The following is a 20,896-nucleotide window of genomic DNA, read 5'->3' on the forward strand; positions in this document are numbered from 1 at the left end:
GTGTATGAATTTATAATATGTCAGAAATTATAGCCTTTGCAGCTATTTAAACTCTTGATGATAAAAGGTTAGCTGTCAACTAAAAATGTGCCAGGAAGTACATAATTGTTCAATAATCATTTGGGAAGCACACTAACAAAAAAGATTGAATACTGCCAGATTAGACAGAAGAAGCTCTTCTATAAAACCATCCCAAGGGGAATTCATTTCCCCTTCGAGTTCTGAGAATCTCTCTGAAGGCATGAAACATGTTTGAATGTGGTTATTTGTAGATTTGTGGGGTTTTAACCTGTGCTTCGTGGATTGCAGACAAGGGGGAACATGGATGGTCACTAATTCCATAGGGTATGTGTCTCTATGCAAATTCCTGGGGCAGGAAACTTCAGATTCTCTCTTCCTGACCCCCAAGAGGTTAAAAACAATTTGAACAGACCCTGAGGCCTTTTAAGACGTCTTAATGGGTTCTTCTTTGGCTCCCACAAAACAAAATGCAGTAATCAAAGGTTTAGTGAACTGGATTGAAGTCCCCAATTCCCTACATGGGACTGAAGTAAAACACAACACAACAAAACAAAAAGCCAAGACCTATCTCTTGGGATAATTAGGAGGGTAAAATAAGGTGAAGTGCTGGGTACCAAGTCCATGCCCCCTACATTATGGCGCTTCCTTATTTTCTACCTCTGAGGTGGAGGAAGCCTGGGGGATAGCATGGGCCACACACAGATCCTCCTCACAGCTTCCTTACAAGCAAAGAGAAATGATTTGGGGAGTCAACAGGCAGCAGATGGCTGAAATCTGGCCTATAACTGGGGTAAAACTGCCCCTCTCCCTTTTCTCAGGCATCCTAGGCCAGAGGTAACCAAGGCTGGGTATACACCTGGAGCATCCAGAGATGTCCAACCCAAGAAACTGCAACTAATTCTGTTCTCAATGGCTCAGCTCAAGGGCTTCCTCTCCTGGAAGGCTTCTCAAAACCTTCTCACCTTTTCCTTCTAGGGCTCCTCTCCCCTTCCCCTGAGACCCCTGTCACTCCATCTGCCCCTCTCCTTGGGCAAACATCCCTTTCTTTCTTTTGTTGGATATTAAGGGCACAGGCTTCAGGGTCAGAGAGATCTGGGCTATAATCCTCGCTGTGTGACCCGAGACAAGACACTTTACCTCTCCATGCCTCGGTTTCTCTTTAGTAACTTGGGAGCCATGCATGTTGAGAGTGTGGTGCTTAGCACAACACCCACCACCAAAAAAATGATACCCGTTTTTATGATCACAGAGGTCTTCCTCTAAGAGTCTTGAGTTGGGGAGCTTTCTTGCCAAAAGCTCCTCACACAAAGTAAATAACAGGTAATCATGTCACTATTTTCAGAACAGCTGAGAGAGTGGACGTGGGGCTCTCTCTCCCAGAATGGTGCCAACCCTCTTTGGTCTTCCTCACTCCATGCAAATCTCTCTCAAGCTCCAGATAATGACAGCCTGGAGTTTCCAGAGGCCATGGAATGTCCAGCCACTGCCTTGCATAACCACAGAACCTGGGAACACTGGACAAGGAAGGGCTCTCCCAGACCATTCACCCCAACAGCACCCTCATTGTAAGACAGGCAAACAAAGGCCCGCATGGTGAGTCAGCACCCACCGGAGGGATGGTAAAGAATTCTAAAAATAGCCCCACCCTCTCCATTCACTTTCTCCTTCCTTTGCATTATTTATTTTTTATTTTTTTATCATAACACTTCCCTCACCTGACATCGTGTCTTTATCATTTTCCTTGTTTATCATCTCTTTCCCCACCAGGTGTAAGCTCCATGAGAGCAGGGACATTGTTTTGTGTGTGGATGGATCCCTAGCATCTTGCCCAAGATCTGGCACAGGTCAGTGTCCAGTAAATGTTTGTCGTATAGATAAATGAATGAATGCCATTTGGATGTTTGTCCTCAGAGATTCAGACACAGGTATTCACCCATTTGCTCATCTATCCAACAAACATTTGATGAACATCTTCTCTATGAGAGATCTTTTGAAAAATCCTGGTGAATGAGACACTGCCCTTGCTCTCCAGCAGCTCCCTGATTAGGGAACAGTAGCCGCCAGTGGCTTAAGGACCTGTTATATGCCAAGTTCTGTGCTGGCAACTTTATGTGCATCTTCTCTGTATGTGCAGCTACTGCAATTGCAAAGAACCATGTCTCACTCCAGACTCCTTAAGACAAAAGGGCTTGGGGATTAGTAGAAGGATACAGGAGGGCTAAAGACTAAAACAGAAAGGAAGACATCAAGAACTGAGATGATTCCAGGGACTGGCCACCTTACCTCTAGCTTGTAAAGCCTGCATGGTCTTTATTTGAGGGTATCTCTTCTTCCTGGATGTGTGCCCCTCTCTCTTTGACGGACTTACTCGCTGTCTTTCTAGTTTGAGTTTGGGGGGGCAGTCAGTCAGATTGGCACAGCCAGTGGCCTTCATTGTCTCCCAGAGTGAGGATTTTTAGGTCAAACTGCTTCTTGGATTACTAGTCGGCCTAGAGGGTGAACATCACCTCCTGAACAGAGGGTATCTTTAGTTAGAAGGGAGTGTTGAACATCATCCTCACTCTGACCCCATGAAGTTGGTAGTGTTACCTCTGTTTTACAGATGGGAGAACAGGCTCAGAGAGGAGAAATGACAACAAAGCTGTAACAAAGCTGCCCCAGCTGACCTGCAAACCCATGATTGAGAAATACATGCCATTGCTGTTTGCCACTGCCATCTATGGGGGGGGCTTTTGTTATGCAGCAACAGCTGACTAATACAGGATTTAAATCAGGTTTCTCTGATTCAGTCTCACTATGTTGTCCCACTGAGTTGATAGCTCTGATTCCTGTTCTCCCCACAAAAACATTTTTTAAATTTATTTTTTAAATTTAAATTCAATTAATTAACATATAATGTATTATATGTGTCAGGGGTACAAGTCTGTGATTCATCAGTCTTATATAATACACAGTGCTCATTACAACACACCCTCCCCAATGCTTGTCATGCACTTGTCCCATTCCCCAGACCCCCCTTCCCCTCCAGCAACCCCCAGTTTGTTTCCTAAGATTAAGAGTCTCTTATGGTTTGTATCCCTCTCTGGTTTTGTCTTGTTTCATTCTTTTCTCCCTTCCCCTATGATCCTATGCCTTGTTTCTTAAATTCCACATATCAGTGAGATCATATGATAATTGTCTTTCTCTGACTGACTTATTTCGCTTAGCATAATACCCTCCAGTTCCATCCATGTTGTTGCAAATGGCAAGATTTTGTTTTCTGATGGCTGTGTAATATTCCACTGTATATATATACCACATCTTCTTTATCCATTCATCTATTGATGGACGTCTGGGCTCTTTCCATAGTTTGGCTATGTGGACATTGCTGCTATAAACATTGGGGTGTGGGCGCCTGGGTGGCTCAGTTGGTTAAGCGACTGCCTTCGGCTCAGGTCGGCTCAGGTCATGATCCTGGAGTCCCGGGATTGAGTCCCGCATCGGGCTCCCTGCTCGGCAGGGAGTCTGCTTCTCCCTCTGACCCTCTTCCCTCTTGTGCTCTCTGTCTCTCATTCTCTCCTTCTCAAATAAATAAATAAAATCTTAAAAAAAAAAAAAGAAACTGCCAAATTATTTAAAAAAATAAATAAACATTGGGGTGCATGTGCCCCTTTGGATCACTACCTTTGTATCTTTGGGGTAAATACCCAGTAGTTGCAGTTGCTGGGTCATAGGGTAGCTCTATTTTCAACTTTCTGAGGAACCTCCATACTGTTTTCCAGAGTGGCTGCACCTGCTTGCATTCCCACCAAGAGTGTAGGAGGGTTCCCCTTTCTCGGGATCCTTGCCAACATCTGTCGTTTCCTGACTTGTTAATTTTAGCCATTCTGACTGGTGTGAGGTGGTATCTCATTGTCCCCACAAAAACATTTTGAAGTGTTCCATCCCCAGGAGCAGAGAGGAAGATGCTGGAAAAGAGATTGAGAGATTTGTCCCTGAGAACCTCCTGCATACTTAACTTGAGCTTCCCCTGCAGTCCCCTACTCTGACGGCTAGAGAAAAGCAGAGATAATAAAAATCCCAACCATTCACAGAGTACTAGACAGTTCTTCAAAGGGATTTACATACCTCAAACTGTCCCAGAGGGTAGCCAGGGCTGGTGTTACTACAACCAGTTTATAGTTGAGGAAATAAAGCTCAGAGAGGTGAAGTGAGTTGTCCAGGTTACAAAGCTTCATGTAAACCTGGGTGGTTTCTAGCCCTGAGCTACTTCCACACACCCTTTCCTCTGCGTCCTTGGCAGAGACCATCATCTGAGCGCTTGCCTGTGGGAGGCATAGCACCATGGGACACACATGCCACAGCCCTGGGGCTGGAGTGCAGGGAATAGAGCAGGACCCTTTGAAGCCCACTTTACCAACATCCAGCTGAGTTTCCCGTTCCTCCCAACTTTCCCTGCCCCCCTGAGGTCCTTTCCCCCAGCCTCCATCCGACATCTGGTCAAGGTGGAGATAGTGCAACTATTTTTCTAGATGCCTCAGAAATCAGAATCTGCTCTTTGCAAACAGCAAAACCTGTTGGTGCAGCAGAAATGGGGCAGTGAGGTAAAGAATGTCAGTTGAAGCCTCCTCAGCCATTTGACTTAGGACATGGGCAATCCACCCACACCATGGGTCTGTTTCCTCCTCCAACAAATGAGAATCCTCCTGTGATGATGGGGCTGTGACAAACACTGTCTCCTTCCCCTGGCACATCCCTGCCCAGGCTAACTCTACTCATCTTTACGGTCTAGTACTTTTACCACTTCCACAGAGAGACCTTCCCCTGAGGCCTAATTGTCTTCCTGCCCAACTTCTTTGACATCGCTTCCTTCCCAGCATTCACTACAACTTATATTTCTACCATTCCGATTCTGTTTTCTGGCTTTGTTGTGTAGAGGCTCCCCAAGGGGAGGGACTAAGTCTGTTTTTGAGCATGGGGCCTGCTACATAGTAAGTACTCAATATATACTTGTTGGATGAGCCAATGGATGAATCTACTTTCTTCCTCTCATCCCTCCTGCCTTCCCCCCACCTGCCCACCCCACACAGCTCCCAGGGGGTGGTAAGGTGATGATGAACTGTAGGCTGGAAATTCTTGGGCAAGGGCAGATGGCCATGGCCTCTGCTTCTCCCTGTCCGTGCCACACTGGCCTTGCTATTCCAAGAACATGCCAATCCCATTCCTGCCTCGGGGCTTTGCGTTTGCGTGCCCTCTCTCTGGAATGGTCTTTCCAGATACCAGTTGGCTTCATCCTTCACTTCCGTCACATCTCTGCTCCCCTGCCCCCTCTCCAGGGAGGTCTCTGTTGACTGCCATTTCTGAAGTAATGCCTCTCAGCCTCCTTCTTCCATTTTTCTCACCCTCTTATCCCCATGTTCACAGCTCTTCTCACGACTGGATGGTAGGTTTTATATTTATTGTCCATCTCCTCTGGGAAAATATACAATCTATGAAGTTGGAGTTTGTCTTTTTATTTACTTTATTCAGTTCCTGGCACATAGTAAATGCTCAGTGAGTATGTATCAAATGATTGATTTATTGATTCATGAAAAGGGAGGTGAAGAAAATATCTTTTCTTTTTTTTAAATAAAGCCCTGAATTCTTCACGTCGGAGCAAGGAATGATTTCTAGGGAGGAGCAGAGAATATAGTTTCTCTGGAAGGAAGCCTGGGGAGTGGAGCAACTGTTTTCAGGAGATCTCACCTTTTTTCCCTCCAGGGTTGTCTTAGATCTGGTAACCAACCTCTGGAAAACAGTTCTTTATTCAAGAGAAACAATACCAGGGCGCCTGGGTGGCTCAGTCGGTTAGGCATCTCCCTGTGGCTCAGGTCATGATCCTGGGGTCCTGGGATGGAGCCCCAGCATCAGGCTCCCCACTCAGGAGCCTGCTTCTTCCTCTCCAGCTTCCCCTGCGTGGGCTGTTTCTCTCTCTCTGTCAAATGAATAAATAAAATCTTTAAAAAAGAGAGAGAGAGAGAAACAATATTCCCGGAGGCCCAGACACCTGCGGAGTCCCTGGCAGCATCTACTCTCCACAGAGAGACAATTTGCAGAAAAGCACTGACCATTGAGCTTCTTCCTCTGAGCTGCAGTTTCCTCATCTGTAAAATGGGGAAAGGTACATATCTACCTCCCTAGGGCTGTTGGGATGATAGGAAGATCATGTAGGTGAAAGCCCTGTGTAAACTGTAATGTCCAGTGCACTTCCCACTATGCATTGGGAAGAGGTAGCATGTGGAGTCAGGTTGGCCTGGGGTGGAGTTCCTGCTCTACTGCTCACTGGCAGTGTGGCCTTGGGTAAATGGTGTCCTTTCTCTGAGCCTTGGGTTCCTTATCTGTTAAGTGGGACTATTACTTGTATCTACAATTTACAAGCTTGTTTTAGAAATTAAATACGCATCAAGTGAGATCATGTAAGTGTCTGGCACACAGTGGGTAACTCAGCAAATGTTCCTCAAAGGCACACACAGCCCTTAAATACTCTGGATGGCTCAGTCAGTTCAGTGTCTTACTCTTGATATCGGCTCAGGTCATGATCTCAGGGTCGTGAGACTGAGCCCCGCATCGGGCTCTGCACTGGGCATGAAGCCTGCTTAAGATTCTCTCTCTCCCTCTGCCCCTCCCCCACCCCCTGCTCCTGCTCTCTCTCTCTCTCTCTCTCTAAAAAAAATACTCTGGGTAACGAGGTGTTCTTCATCTGAAGGAGAAAACAGACAATGATGAGTTCTTTCTCTCCAGTTTCTCTTCTGAGCGAGGAAATCACTGGCCAGAACCCATGCAGAGGACTGGCAGCCAAATGCAACCTCCCACGTGGAGTTTCCGAAAAGTGTGAGCGCAGAGTTGCATAACCTGTCCCTGAGACACGTGTCTCTCCTGAAGTGTTTCATCAAACATTCCCTGAAAGGTTTCACGTGAGCGGGCAGCCTAGCAAAGGAGGAAGGGAGAAAGAGAGGGAGTTGGAGAACCCAGCAGGTGGGGTGGGATTAAGAAAAGAAGGTACTGCATTTACTGAGCTCCTACTGTGTGCCAGGCACTGGGCTCACTCTATCTGACATCCACTTAGATCTTTCCCATAAATCTGAGAGATCAGGTGTTACTGCTCACGCATTCCAAGGGAAGAAATAACAATAATTAATATTGCTAACGTTTACATAATGCTGACTGCCTATCAGGTGGTAGTAGGGTGAGCACATATTTGATCCTCAGGACAGCCCATGTCATGGGTACTAGTCTCATCGCCATTTTTATAGAGAAGGACACTGAGACTCAGAAATGAAGTAGCTTCCCCAAGATCACCCAGCAAGATAGTAGTAGGGCTAGGATTCAAATATAAGCGGGGCTCAAAGCCCACAGACCTGTATGAGGACATCCCCCAAGGGACTTATATGGGGGTGCATAGATCTGGAAAGTGATTCAAACAAGAGTTGACCTTATAAACCCACAGTGGGAGTTCAGTGTGGAAGTGACGTAAGTGACCAAGTAACCAGAGGCACTCCTCTTCTCTGCACCCGGAGGACAGTTTGTCCCAGCTGTGGCTGTTTGTCATTTAGTCTCTGACCTAAAGTTTAAAATTTCATTCATAAGTTTGGAACCACAAACCCAACAGCATGGGAAGGGCCCTTGGAGATCAGCTATTCTAGTCCAACCCCCTCAGATTACAGATGGAAAAAAAACCCTGAGGCCTAGAAAGAGCCATGGACATGGCAAGGTCACAGAGCAATTTTCTGTTAGAAGGAGGATTTGGTTTGAGGTCAATTACAGATCATCTTGTTCTGTAATTACCAAATGTTGACTGTACCTCTGATTCACTTGGGGAGCTCTTTAAATATCCAGATTTCTGCATTCTGCTTCTGGAGATTCAGACTTTGGTTTGCAACAAGGCCTGGGAATCTGATAATATAATATGTTCCTCAGCTGATTCAGATGGCACAAGGCCAGGGACTGCATTTGGAAGTTGGAGTCCAATTCTCCTCCTTCATTTTATACTTTGGCATACTAAGACCCAGCAAGGGACTTGCCCCAAGGTCACATGGCAGGTCACTGGGGCCCTAGTTCAGGCTTTGTGATCATTCTTCTTCTCCAGGCTTCCTGTGGTCAGATTCTCAAAATGGGTCAAGGAGTTTGGCTAAGGGAGTTACTGTGGTTTTCCCCAGCTCTTGGTTTCCTTGTTTTACCCAAATTAAGACAGAGGATGGTGCCCCATTTCCCAAGCTTGGAAAGATGGGAATTCAAGAGCTGAAATCCTACAGGTAAAAGGAAACTGCAACAGGCTGTCCTGCAGGCCTGAGGGGCTTTCCCAGAGGCAAGCTCCAGGCTCCAGGAATGACATCAGACCCCAGCTATTCAGTGCCCTAACGCCTCAGGCTACCTGTATTTTCTGTTGCGGGAGAATGGGTAGGGAGGGCCTTCTGTCTGTGGGAGATGACAGGTGGAAAAGACCCAGCTGTGACTCAAGTGGGGTCCTGACTCAGGAGGAGCCAAATGTTCTGGCACCTGGAAGGAAGACCAAGCTGCTTTGGGAAACTGAGTCAAACCTCTCAAGCACTTTTCCTGGGCTTCTCCCTACTCCACCACTTATTTCGCTCTCTTTTTTTTCCCCTTCGGGAATGGTTATTTGGGTTTTGGAGTGTGGTGTCTTGGGTTCAAATTCCTGCTCAGTTTCTTATGAGCTGCCTTACCTATGTAGAGTCACACTCCGTTTCTAAGCCTCCGTTTCTTCACTTTATTTTTAAAGATTTTATTTATTTATTTGACAGAGAGAGAGATAGCAAGAGCAGGAATACAAGCAGGGGGAGTGGAAGAGGGAGAAGCAGGCTTCCTGCCAAGCAGGGAGCCTGACGTGGGACTCGATCCCAGGACCCTGGGATCATGACCTGAGCCGAAGGCAGACGCTTAACGACTGAGCCACCCAGGTGCCCTGGTTTCCTCTTTTAAAAAGATGGATAATATCCACTTTCTCAGATTGTGAGGATGAAACAAGATCACATATGTATTTGATAAGCAGAAGATGTTTTCTCAGAAACAGTAGATCATATGGGTAATCAGTGGACCAGAGGGATTTGAATATATTTTTGTTGATCCGAATTGAGGCGCCTAAAAGAATGGTTAAGCTGGAAAGCACCTCAGAAATCTTTGGGCCTTAATGACTTCCAAACTGGAGTCCAAGGGAACTGTTTACAGTATTTCTAAATGATAAGGGAAACCACATACTTACTCTTGATAAAGTCTCACGTTTCCTTACTTTTGTCTGGAATTGTTATCAACTCAAGGTGGTAATATGATTATCACATGCTGTTCAGAAGTTCTGATTGGCAGTTACATGTGTCTTCGATAGGTGTTTTTAATGGGGAACTAATTAGTGGAGGGTATATTGAATGTTGGCAAACATTAATCTTGTCTAAGTCCTCATTTCATAATCAGGGAAGCTGGGGTTTAAAGAGGGAAGTGGCTTGCTAGTTGAGCAGCTAGTAGAGCTGGCTCTAAAATCCACGTTCTTTCCCTGGAATCAGTTACTTCCCTTCTTTCCATTCTGGAGAAGGGGGATCTAGGCTCAATGAAGTTGAGGGGTTTGGGTCGGCTAGGCCAGGAATAAAGTGATTCATCAATTTGCTGTTACTCTTTCTCTGTTTTGACTCATTCAGCAAATATTTACCGACTGTGTACACTATGTGGACTCAGAGGAGAAGGCGGAGACAAAACAGTTACGGTGGCAGGCAGGGTCAGAATCGGCTTCCAGGTATGACTTCAGAACCTGTCCTTTTTCTATTTTAAATATATATGTATATATAAATATAAACGGAAACCCATGTTATAAAGCACCCACTACTTTGCCTCCTAATAATTAGGTTGGGTCAGAGGGCAGGGATTCGTACGTGTCCAAACCCTCCTGGCACCCAGTAACACGAAATCAGCGCTGCGATGTTGGCTCGTGAATTCTACTCCTGACTGTCACTAACTCTATGTATTTGAGGCAGTACGTTGCTTTCCTTCTCCGACCCTTAATCATCTGTAAAAACGGGAACAGTGGCAAAGCCCTGTGTGGAAGGGCTGGCTGGTTCACTTAAAAGTTATCCCAGACTTTAACTAGGAGACAACAAAATCTACATTTAGAGACTCCGTAATTCCTAAACATCTTTCTCTGGTTCTTGCCCACCCCTCTCCCTACTCTCCAGGTTGCCCCCCTTTTCTTCAAGATTCCCCTGTAGAGGGCACGCAAGCTCTACCGCTCCGTGCCTCACTTCCCGTTCGCCTTCACTCTTCATCTTGCGCATGTGCACACTTCGCTTCCCGGCGGCCGGTACGCGGGTCTAGGTGGCTTGGCCAAAGAGTGCACCCACTACGCCTGCGCACTCTCGGCCCCGCCCCCTCCACCGCCGTCCCCGGAAACACTTCCTTCCTACGCCGTCGCTGCCGCGGCCGCCGCCGTCGCTGGACCTTTGCCTCTCTAGGCCGGTAGGGCTTCTCCTCCATGGTCCTGTCTGTCATCGCTGTTTGGGGGGCCAGCCGGTGAGACTGGGCCGCGCTCGGACGCTTCGACCCTCGAGTCCGTCACTGGTGAGTGAACCCCAAAGGAGCCTGCGGATGGGCGGGCCTGAGCAGCCGGAATGGGCAGGATTTCTCCTCACTCTGGCAATGGGTCTGTCCGCCCCGCCCTCACCCCCACTCCCGGAATGGGCTCGCCGCCTCTGTCTCAGTCCCTCCTCCCGGGCAGGGCGGCGTTGCCATGGTGACGGCCGGCTGGCTGAGGCCCGGCGTGTGTCCTCGCAGGTGCCAGGGCGGCCCCGGACCCATGGCGCGGCGGCGCTGACCCAGGCCCCGGGTGGCGGCCGGGCCCCAAGGGCCGGCATGGCGGGCCAGTTCCGCAGCTACGTGTGGGACCCGTTGTTGATCCTGTCGCAGATCGTCCTCATGCAGACCGTCTATTACGGCTCGCTGGGCCTGTGGCTGGCGCTGGTGGACGGGCTGGTGCGCAGCACCCCCTCGCTGGACCAGATGTTCGACGCCGAGGTAGGGTACCCTGGCCGGTGCGGGCGGAGCCTCGGCCTCGCGGGGTGTTTTTGTGGGTCCGACCCCCCCGCCCGGGATCTAGACGTGCCTGGACCACCTTCTCACTTTGTGACCCTGGGAAAGGTACCTCTTCTTTCTGAGCCTCAGGTGCCCCATCCATAGAATGAAACCACTGACAACAGAGGCAGATTATTAGTACAAAGGAAAGGACCTGGATATCATAAAGAATAAGCCTGTGTTCCAGGCAACCTGATGCATCTCCTCTCTGACACTCTGAAAAAGTGACTTCATTTTCCTGGCCCCAGATTCTCAGGTGCCAAATTGGAGAGGGGGGGTGGATAAACGAGCATTCATGGAGGTATTATGGAAACTGCCTAGAGTTTGGAATTGGACCTCAGTTAAAATTACGCTTACTACCTGTGTGATGTGGGGCAACTGTTGTCCCCTCTAAACCTCAGTTTTCCTGTCTGCAAAATCGTGAGACCAGTAGCAGAGCTCATGGACTGCAATACAAAGAGTCTGTACTTTGGATTCAGGAAGGTTTAGCGTCCAATCTAGGTCCAAATATACTAGCCATGGGACTTTGGGCAAGTTGCTTCACCTCTCTGAGCCTATTTTCTCTTCTGGAACCTGGACAGAATAATTAGAAAAATGTTATGAGGCCCAGAGACCCCAGAGGTACCTAGGAAGATGAAAGTGCTTTATCAAGTAATGGAGGGCTATGAGATGGTTGCATCTGAGAAGCAGCTGTGTTGTATGGTAATGAGCCCAGCTCTCCGAGCCAGGAGATTGGGAATGGAATCTTTGCGCCTGCTGCTTATTCTCTGTGTAGCCCTTGGGCAAGGTATTATCTGAAAAGAGGTAACAGTAATAACAATAGCTTTGCGAGGTTGTTGTGAGGGTTACAGGAGATTATGAAAGTCAGAGGCCTTTGTAAACTGACAGTGCTGGGCAGATGTTTGGTATTCAGTAGTAGTGTCTCGAGAGTGGTGGAAGTTGCACACACACTGGGTGCCCAGTCTCCTAGGAGCTTCTGTCCTCCTGGGAAGGGCCTGTGGGAATCCTGGGCTTTGTTGAAGAGCCATCTCATGCACACGACCTGGAGACCTGGGTTCTAGACCAGGGGTTGGCGGACCTTTCCTTAAAGGGAAAGATAGTAAAGGTTTTAGGTCACAACTACTCGACTCCGCCATTGTGGTACAAAAGTAGCCAGAGATAGTCCTAAGCAAATAGGTATGGTAGGGTTTCCATAAGACCTTATTTACAAAACTAGGTGTCTGATTGGTGGGGCCTCAGTTTGCCAAACCCTGTAATAGTCCGTAGTCTTGCTGTTTACTTACTGTATCACTTTGGGCAAGTTACTTAATGTCTCTGAACTTTTGTTTCTCCTTTGTAAATCTTTTCCCGGCTGCTGTTTGGGGTCAAACGAGATACCCTAGTGGATGTCTGTGAAAGCGCCTTGTTGGAAATAGGCTGCCATACATACGCAGGGCCCTGTGGTCTTCTGTGCTCTGGGAAGAATGCTTTTTCCTTAGGAGGTCCTGGAGCCTGGAGCTCTGCCAAGCCAAGTCACTTTTCCAGCATATTTCCATTTGTGATTCCCCCTCAGATCCTGGGCTTTTCCACCCCACCAGGCCGGCTCTCCATGATGTCCTTCATCCTCAACGCCCTCACCTGGTGAGTATCACCAGTTTTGCTCTCCAGCTTTTGGGGTCCCAACACTGGAACTAACTTCCTAAATCCAGACATGAGACAGGCTGGCACTTGTTCCTGGGGAGTGGTGGATGAAAGTGGGTGGCAAAGGCCAGTTCTGGGACTGACTGCATTATAGGGCTCCTTCCATCACGATTTTGCCTTAGCTGAAAAGCTCTTAACATCACTCTGCATGCTGCCTGTGGGATAGCTTCCATCTCAGATCACTTCCCTGTTGTGGAACGAGGCGAGGAAGGGATTGGACCGGTCGTCAGGAGAAGTCGGTTCTGTTCTTGATACCTGTGCCATTGGCCAAATTACTTCCCTCCTCTCTAGGCCTTGGGCTCTTGGTCGGTACACCTGAGGGGTTTGACTGGGTAACATTTAAGGCCATTTGTGACCATTGCCTGCCTCTTCAGAGGCAGTTTAGCATAGTGATTAAGATCTTGGCTTTGAATCTCAGCTTTCCCACTAGTCTAGTGACTTTCGACAAGTTGATCTATCTAGGCCCTGGTTTCCTCATCAGTAAAATGAGGCAAATAATATTACCTATCTCATAGTTGTAAGCGTTAAATGAATTCATTCATGGGAAGTACTTAGAACAACACCTTGCACATTACTGTTCTTGACCTTACACTGGGATTAAAAATGGGTGGGCTATGACCTGAATTTGGCTCCTAGATATGTTCTGTTTGGCATCCCACAAGTGGTGTTTAAAACATTTTTCCACTTAGTTGAAAGTCAGGATATTTTATATATTAAAAAAAAAATCCAGATTTCTGGCTTCTCTTGAAAAATGGAAAGATCATTTGATTCCAGGCCAGCCTTCCAGCGTGAGGATTTGCCCAGCTACAAGTAGCTTGTTGTCCCCACTTTCAATGGCCCATGTATGCTTCAGGGTGCTGCAATCCCCACCAGTCCCTGGGATTCCCCTGAGTGACAGTTACTATTTCTCATCAAGCTTGTACTTTTGTTTTTCTTCTACCCAGCCTGATTCCCTCCCAGCGTTACCTGCTAGCTCTCTCTAGGCATCTGATAATGTAACCCTTGCTTCACACTTCTCTTATTTGCTTCTGACCACTATGCTGTTATCCTAATTGTCTCTACTCCGCAAATGATCTAAGGCCAGGACGACCCAGTGACAACTCACTGCTGTCCTCTCCCCACAGTGCCCTGGGCTTGCTGTACTTCATCCGGCGAGGGAAGCAGTGTCTGGATTTCACTGTCACTGTCCATTTCTTTCACCTCCTGGGCTGCTGGTTCTACAGCTCCCGTTTCCCCTCGGCGCTGACCTGGTGGCTGGTCCAAGCCGTGTGCATTGCACTCATGGCTGTCATCGGGGAGTACCTGTGCATGCGGACGGAGCTCAAGGAGATCCCCCTCAACTCAGCCCCTAAATCCAATGTCTAGAATCGGGTCCTTTGGACACCCGGCTGGGCACTTGGCCCCACCCCCCAACACCTTGGGCTGCTCAGACCCTCCAGTCGAGGTCCAGCCCAGGTCTGAGAGGAACCCTGGAAATGTGAAGTCTCTGTTGGTGTGGGAGAGATAGTGAGGCCCCATCAAGAAGGCAGGTAGCAGTCAGGACCACAACTGCAAGAATGGCCTCTGTCGGCTGAAGCCTTGCTGTCTGGGAGGTCAGCAAGGGGACCTCTGTCAGGGTAATAACAGAATTGGAACCATGTCATTCTTGAGCCACCATACCTGTCACCAGCCTGTTATTTTAAAAAAGAACCAAATCAAGGATATCTGATTGGCGCAAACCACTCTTCTAGTCATCTGTCTTACCTTCCAGGGACAGCTGTTACCTTTGCCATGTTGCTGAACTGCAGCTATTCTGTTTGGAGAAACGTGCAGTTTCTGGATCTGTAGCCACAGAAAGAGACAGAGGTGCAAAGTATTAGGCTGCTGTCAGGGAGAGGACAAGCAGATGGAGGCATCAAGCACGAGGAAAACGCACAACCTGTGTCCTGCCACACGCCTGTGTGTGCACACCCATGAACCCATGACTGACTTTTTTCCAGTTCTCTCTGCTGGGTCCCCACCTGCTGCCAGCGTTCAACAGAGCAGGCCCTAGGACCCAGAGAAGAGTCCCAGCATCGCTCCTGGTCCACCCCTCGTGACAGAGTCACTGTCTCTTCTCTAGGAATGACTAGGCACCCCACCTCCCTCCAGACCTCACTTCTGGCAATAGTTCCTTTTTCCTGCCTTCCTGGGAATTCTGCGGTGGGAAGGGTATGATGGGTACCCAGAGACAGGAAGCCCCGCCTTCCAACTTGGGTTGCGCTGATAGTGCTGAGGGAGATAGGAATTTGCTGCTAAGATTTCTCTTTGGGGTGGCATGTCCTCTGTGAGGGGCTTGCAGCTGTCCCTCCTACGTACATAAATACAGTATTTTCCACGGTTCTGCCTGTGCTTACTTTGTCCTGCCGTGGTTGGGCCAGTGAGAGCCCTGCACAGCCAGACAGGGAAGCTATAGAGAATGAGTAGGCCACCTTCTCTTCTAGACCGCAGGTTGTTCTTCCATTTGGTTAAAATACTAAGTGCAGGGAATTCCTGTGTCCTACCCCCTCCATCTGCAGCCACCTCTGCTCTGCCTTGGGTGAACTGCCATGATTGAGTTTCCTTTTTCTGGCCAGTGATTTCTGAATGTGTTCAGTGGAACGCACTTGGTGTAGACCCACTTCTGTATTGAAACCATCAGTGTTCCTCTTTGGGTCCTTGGGAATCTGCCCAAGAGTGTGGGCAGCTTTCAGCTTGTAGTGTTAGGGTGTCGCAGATGAGTTTTGCTCTCTGCCCACGAAACTTTTTTTCATAGCCCTGCAGAGTAGGGAGGTGAAGCTGACAGGATGAAGGTTTGAGAGAGAATGTGCCTGGCTGAGGGGGGCATGGGGGAGAGGTGTGCTGTGGCCAAGCTGGAAGGAAGCAGCTTGTTAATGGGACTTGAATCCTGGCTGCAGGGTCCAGGAGATAAGACCAACTGAGGTGACTTCCCCTGGGTTAGTGGGTTTCCCCCGACACCACAAACCACAAAGGCATGTGGCTAATGTTATTTGGGGAAGATCACCAGAGCACACATCATGTGGCTGCTGTCTCCCTTGGTCAGCTGGGGGCTGGTTGCTCCAGCTGTGTTGGCACACATCTTTGGGAGTTTCCTTCAGAGACCTGTGCCTGTTCTGCATATCTTCTGTAATGATAAATCTTTGCCCCTTGAGTGGTAATTTGGTTTTTGGAAATTGCCAGAAGTCAGGGAAGCCAATGTTTTTTTTTCTCCAACAATATACAGTGATGGAACCGGATGACAGTTGGGGGTGAAAAAATGTGTGACCTTAATGAAATTATGATTTTTAAAAATTTTTTATTTATTTGAGAGAGAGAGAGCACAAGCCGGGGGGAGAGTCAGAGGAAGAAGCAGATTCCCCACTGAGCAGGGAGCCTGACGTGGGGCTCGATCCCAGGACCCCAGGATCCTGACCTGAGCTGAAGGCAGACGCTTAACCGGCTGAGCCACCCAGCTGCCCCAAAATTATGATTTTCTAAAATAACAATAAAAGCGCTATCTAGAGGCAAGTTCCAGAGAGAACTGGGCAGTGGCAGGGACATGTTTGTCATTTTATTTATTTTGTTTTTAATATGTATTTTTTAAAGATTTATTTATTTATTTTAGGGAGGGAGAGAGAGAGAGAGAGGGAGGGAGGGAGAGAAAATCCCAAGCAGACTCTGTACTGAGTGCGGAGCCCGATGTGGGGCTCGATCTCACGACCCTGAGATCACAACCCAAGCTGAAACCAAGAGTCCAATGCCCAGCCGGCTGCGCCACCCAGGCACCCCTGTTTATCATTTTGGTAATAAATAGCTGTGCTTAATAGATGTCCAGCAGTGGGCTAAGTGCTTCACATGTTATTTTCTTAATCTTCACAACAACCCTCAGAAGTAGGAAATATCATCTATATCTTACAGATGAGGAAACTAAGGCATTTGCCCAAGGTTACGTGTTAGGAACTAGCAGACCCAGGATTTGGGCTCTGGCTTTGACAATAAACTCATTCTGAAGACATTAATAGTTAAAGGACGTGCAAGTTCTTTAATTTTACAAACTGTCACCTCTGCCTTCCACTGTATTGCTTTAAATACAAAGGATATATAGTGCTTTGTAAACATTGTGAGCTTTCTTAGAAGAACTGGTAGACTATTAAATATGGCCACAGATTCCCAAGTGAACGGATGAGTGTAGGAAATGTTTTTATTTCCGAAGGATAAGGGAAAGTTACCTCCACCCCGACACTGAGTTGGTGTATCTCTTGACTTCCTAGGGGGTCTGAAGCCTGCACCTCCTTTCATCCCCCACACCCCTACCCCTCCACTACCTCAACTTCCATTTGGAGAGAGAAGTGGAGACTAGTGCATAACTGGTACACAGAAAAGTTATGACCCGAAGAGAAATTGGGAAAGGAGAAAGGGATATCTAGCTCAGAGGGTGCCCCTAGCTGCCGGTTCTAGGCAGCCCTGTCCAGATCAGAGCCAAATGGAGGCCGGGATGGCAGCCAGCAGATACCAGGGGGTGGGGTGGGAAGCTCCAGGCCCCCATGAATTCTATGGGGTGCACAATTCAAACAGTCTTTTCTGGAAGCACTTTCAGCTGCTCAGTGACTTCCCTGATAAGAGTAGCTTCCTCTGGCAGTCCCAGGGGGCAGTCCGTGCACAGACATGGATCTCCTCCCTGTATCTGTAGCACAAGGAACACAGAGCTTCAGGGGCAGGTAGAGTATGGGCAGATTCAGGGCACAAGAGAGGCCCTCTGTGGAGAGGGAATTAAAGCCTTGCTTGAGGTTTTCTGTAGGAGAGTAGCAAGTGGTGGTGAAAACAGCATTGAGACAGGAATGGGTAGAGTTTGCTAAGAGTTTGGATCCCTGTCCTGCTATGCTATGGGCAAGACAGAATTGTAGGGGCCTGGGGCACTTGGGTGACTTGGTCGGTTAAGCATCCGACTCTGGATCTCAGCCCGGGTCTTGATCTCAGGGTCATGAGATCAAGCCCTGTGCTGGGCTCCATGCTGGGTGTGGTGCCTACTTAAAAAAAAAAAAAAAGGGCAGGGCCATAAGGCTATAGGACTTAAGAGAGCGGAGTGCAAGGTTAAATCCTGGGCGCTGTTACTAGCTGTGAGGACTTAGATAAGCTGCTTGACTTCCCCTTACCTTGGTTTCCTTGTTTGTAAAATGAGGATAAGCTAGTACTTCCCTGTGTTGTGAGGATTCAATGAGATACCTAGTGTAAAGCTTAGCACAGTTCCTGGTGTGTAGGAAGTGATCCAGAAATCTAAGCAGTTAAAGTTACTGGGCCACTGACGCATCTCTCCTCTTTTTACAGAGGAGACACCTTTCTTCCCAGCCTCAGTGTTTGCACCTGTTAGTTGGGGAACAGGTTTGCCTGTGATCAGGGTGCAGCTACCAAGTACTGTGCTCCTATGTGTCATCCATTGCAGAGTGACTTCTGTGTATTCTTAATTAATCCAATGAGATAGGTACCATTATTTTCCCATTTTGCAGACAGAGAAACTGAAGATTAGGAATAAACTTTTCCTAACATTACAGAGCTGATGAGAAGCTAGGCCTCTCTGCCTCAACAGCCTCATCCTCTTCACGTTCCAGTCATGTTTTGTGGTAAGTGATCCAGAATAGGAGAGGGACAGTCTCTGGAATCCAGATGTCATTATAGCAAAAGGTTGTGAATGTGAACATAAGATTGGCTTTTTAACAAGTAGCTAATTCCCTTAAAGGTGAGCAGTTAGGTGGGTGCTCATGAGAGACACAAGGAGCTTTATTGTGGCACAGGGCCAGGGAGGAGGCAGGAAAAGGACAGACATTTGTCCAACACCCCACAAACTGGCTTCACCTACACCAAGCCTGATTTGCTTGAAGCCCTGTGGAATTGATACTAGCATCCCTATTTTATAAACGGATGAAATAGGCTCAGAGAGGTCATGTGACTTCTTAAAAGTCACTCTGAATCAAACATTTTAATTTTCCCCCGAGTTAGCTTGTAGGGAGCCGTTTCTGGGGGTGGTGTCCTCTGATCACTGAGATCTGTTGCAGCCTCCTGCCCAAAGCAGGATCTAACTGAGCCCAGAAGAGGAGCCTCAGATTGTAGTAGTCAAGCACAGGGAAGGTGGTAATGGGAGGGCCCCAGCTGTGGGACCGTGGGAGGCAGGTTGTCTGAGGCCCAAGTGCCGGCTCAGGTCCGGGGGTGGGGGTGGTAAGGCTGGAAAGAGTGCGCTGCTGGGAGTCATTCACACTGTAGCCCGCATCCTTGCCCCTACCCCCAGTGGCGCTCTGGACACGAGGGATCCTAGCCTCAGCACACAGGCACGGCCCATCCAACTGCTGTTCTTGGGCCCAACTCTTGTCTCCCTTTGTGGCAAAGTGGAAGCTGCCAATCTTACCCAGGCCCACGCCTTCCAGGTCCCCACTTGGGGCTCCCAGGAAGACTAGTGCAGGGGGTCGCCAAGCCGGTGTGTTTTGGTTGGGAGCGCGCTGCCCTGATAGCCTGCATAGCGCGCACAGACAGATGTTCGCGCAAAGGTTGACGGAATGGAGGGTGCCGAGGGTGAAAGAGCGAGTAGGGGTGATTTTCGAAGACTGATGGGACTGATGATGTCCAGCAAGGAAACCGAAATGGCGACTACCCAGGAGTTGGGCCGGAGTGCAAGCCCAGCGGGAAGACAGCTTGGAGTGGAGCTTGCCAGGTGGAGGCGGCGCGGGAAGCGGCGCGGTGGGCGGACGCGGGGGAGACGCGCGTAGGCTCGCAGGAGCCAAGCCGAGCTGGGCAGTCCCGAGAAGCCCCGCGCCGGCAGGCTCAGGCTGGCGGCGCTGCCCAGGGCTAATGCGGTGCGTTTCGGGGGAACCCCTCCCATCTTCCTCCCGCACCGGCCATCTCCACCACGGCCTGGGTTCCTCCCGGGAAGGCTCTGCACCCCTTGATGGCTGCGCTGCTTTCTTGAGGGTGCCACTCCGTGCAGCCTGCCTCCAGGAGAAGATCCCCAGAAGGCCCGGGTTCCCTGGGTTTTCCTCTCCCCAGCTGCACGTTCAGGGCTATGGCTCCTGCCGACAGAGGGCGACCCCAACTCGATGGTGTCGACCGGGATTTGGGATTGGGGGTTGGGCGTGTCGTGTCGCACGGGAGCTATCGAGTCGAAGTGCGGACACTGGGCCTGACTGGGTGCTTTCCTCGACCCAGGCGGGACACATTTCGAGGCCAAGGTGACACCCATTTGTTGACACCCAACGTTGCAATAACGGGGCGCAATGCACGTGAATGACGGGCTGGATGGATGCTCCCTTGTGCCTTTTTCCTTTCTTCGGAAAATGGAATGGGAAGCAGCCAGCAGTTTTAGATTAGAGTTCTGGCCCCGCCACCTCCTAGACGCGTGAGCCTGGCCAAGTCACCTTCTGTCTCGGGGCCACAGTCTCTCACCTTGTTGGCTTGCAGGGCCATTGTGAAGCATCTGGCACCCAGAAAGTACCTTCTATGACTTCATAAAGTGTCCTCTTCCGGAGGCCAGCTCGCAGGGGTGGGGAGGGGTGCAGCTTGCTGGTTTCTGTGTGCCACGTTCTAGACTGACCTTAGGGGCCTGGGAATGGGGTGGAAGAAAGCTAAAATGGTGATGCACACTTTCCCTCCCCACCTCGGTCGAGGGCCTCTTTCCTCCCTCCATCCTTTCCAGCCCCAAACAGGCAGAGCCGGCAGTACTATTCTTCAGTTCCCAATGGGAGATTTTATTTGTAGACTCGTGAATTTGCCCGCCCATCCCTCCCGCTTAGATGATTGCGCCATCTCCACCCTCACCTCACACCTCTGGCTCCCGTCCAAGGTCACGCCACCTGAGAGCAGAGACCTCGGTGTTAGGAGCTAAGAAGGCCGCCAGGGGGCGCTGCCGCATGGGGAGAGGGCTCAGGGACCAGGGCCCGCTGAAGTCCTGCAGGTTGGGCATCCGGGTTTTGTGAAGGGGAAGCCTCCCTTTCAGCGGGACCCCCAAGCCCTTCATCCTTCTTCTCTTGGGACCTCAGTTCTCTCATGGAAGGGTGGAGTATTTTGTTTTCTTTCTTTTTTGCTAAGCAACTTTTTGTTCAGAGTAAATCTTATTTGAAGCATAAATAAA

At 49.1% G+C, this 20,896-nt stretch overlaps 2 protein-coding genes across 2 annotated transcripts in view; both read left to right on the forward strand.

Moving 5' to 3' along the window:
* The first annotated feature begins 10,416 nt into the window (after window positions 1–10,416).
* Window positions 10,417–15,146, forward strand: SYS1 (SYS1 golgi trafficking protein). Its single transcript, XM_028121916.2, has 4 exons — window positions 10,417–10,596; window positions 10,810–11,049; window positions 12,659–12,726; window positions 13,911–15,146. Exons 2-4 carry the CDS (start codon window positions 10,888–10,890, stop codon window positions 14,149–14,151), a joined length of 471 nt encoding a protein of 156 aa, XP_027977717.1. The 5' UTR covers window positions 10,417–10,596; window positions 10,810–10,887; the 3' UTR covers window positions 14,152–15,146.
* A 100-nt stretch (window positions 15,147–15,246) lies between these two features.
* DBNDD2 (dysbindin domain containing 2) overlaps window positions 15,247–20,896 on the forward strand; it is a 33,459-nt gene continuing 27,809 nt past the window's right edge. Inside the window, exon 1 of the mRNA XM_028121914.2 lies at window positions 15,247–18,401. Within this exon, the coding sequence (XP_027977715.1) occupies window positions 18,392–18,401 (10 nt within the window). The 5' untranslated portion in view covers window positions 15,247–18,391. The remainder of the gene's footprint in view (window positions 18,402–20,896) is intronic.

The sequence above is a fragment of the Eumetopias jubatus genome, unplaced genomic scaffold (genome assembly GCF_037043125.1).
Source record: "Eumetopias jubatus isolate StellerSeaLion01/CBP00866 unplaced genomic scaffold, mEumJub1_p1.0 scaffold_9, whole genome shotgun sequence".
Lineage (NCBI taxonomy): Eukaryota > Metazoa > Chordata > Mammalia > Carnivora > Otariidae > Eumetopias > Eumetopias jubatus.

Excerpts from the sequence above, each read along its gene's own strand:
- SYS1 (XM_028121916.2), top strand. The coding sequence starts at position 10,888 with ATGGCGGGCCAGTTCCGCAGCTACGTGTGGGACCCGTTGTTGATCCTG. Across the intron at positions 11,050-12,658 it reads ACCAGATGTTCGACGCCGAG|ATCCTGGGCTTTTCCACCCC; the intron begins GTAGGGTACCCT and ends ATTCCCCCTCAG. Across the intron at positions 12,727-13,910 it reads ATCCTCAACGCCCTCACCTG|TGCCCTGGGCTTGCTGTACT; the intron begins GTGAGTATCACC and ends CTCTCCCCACAG.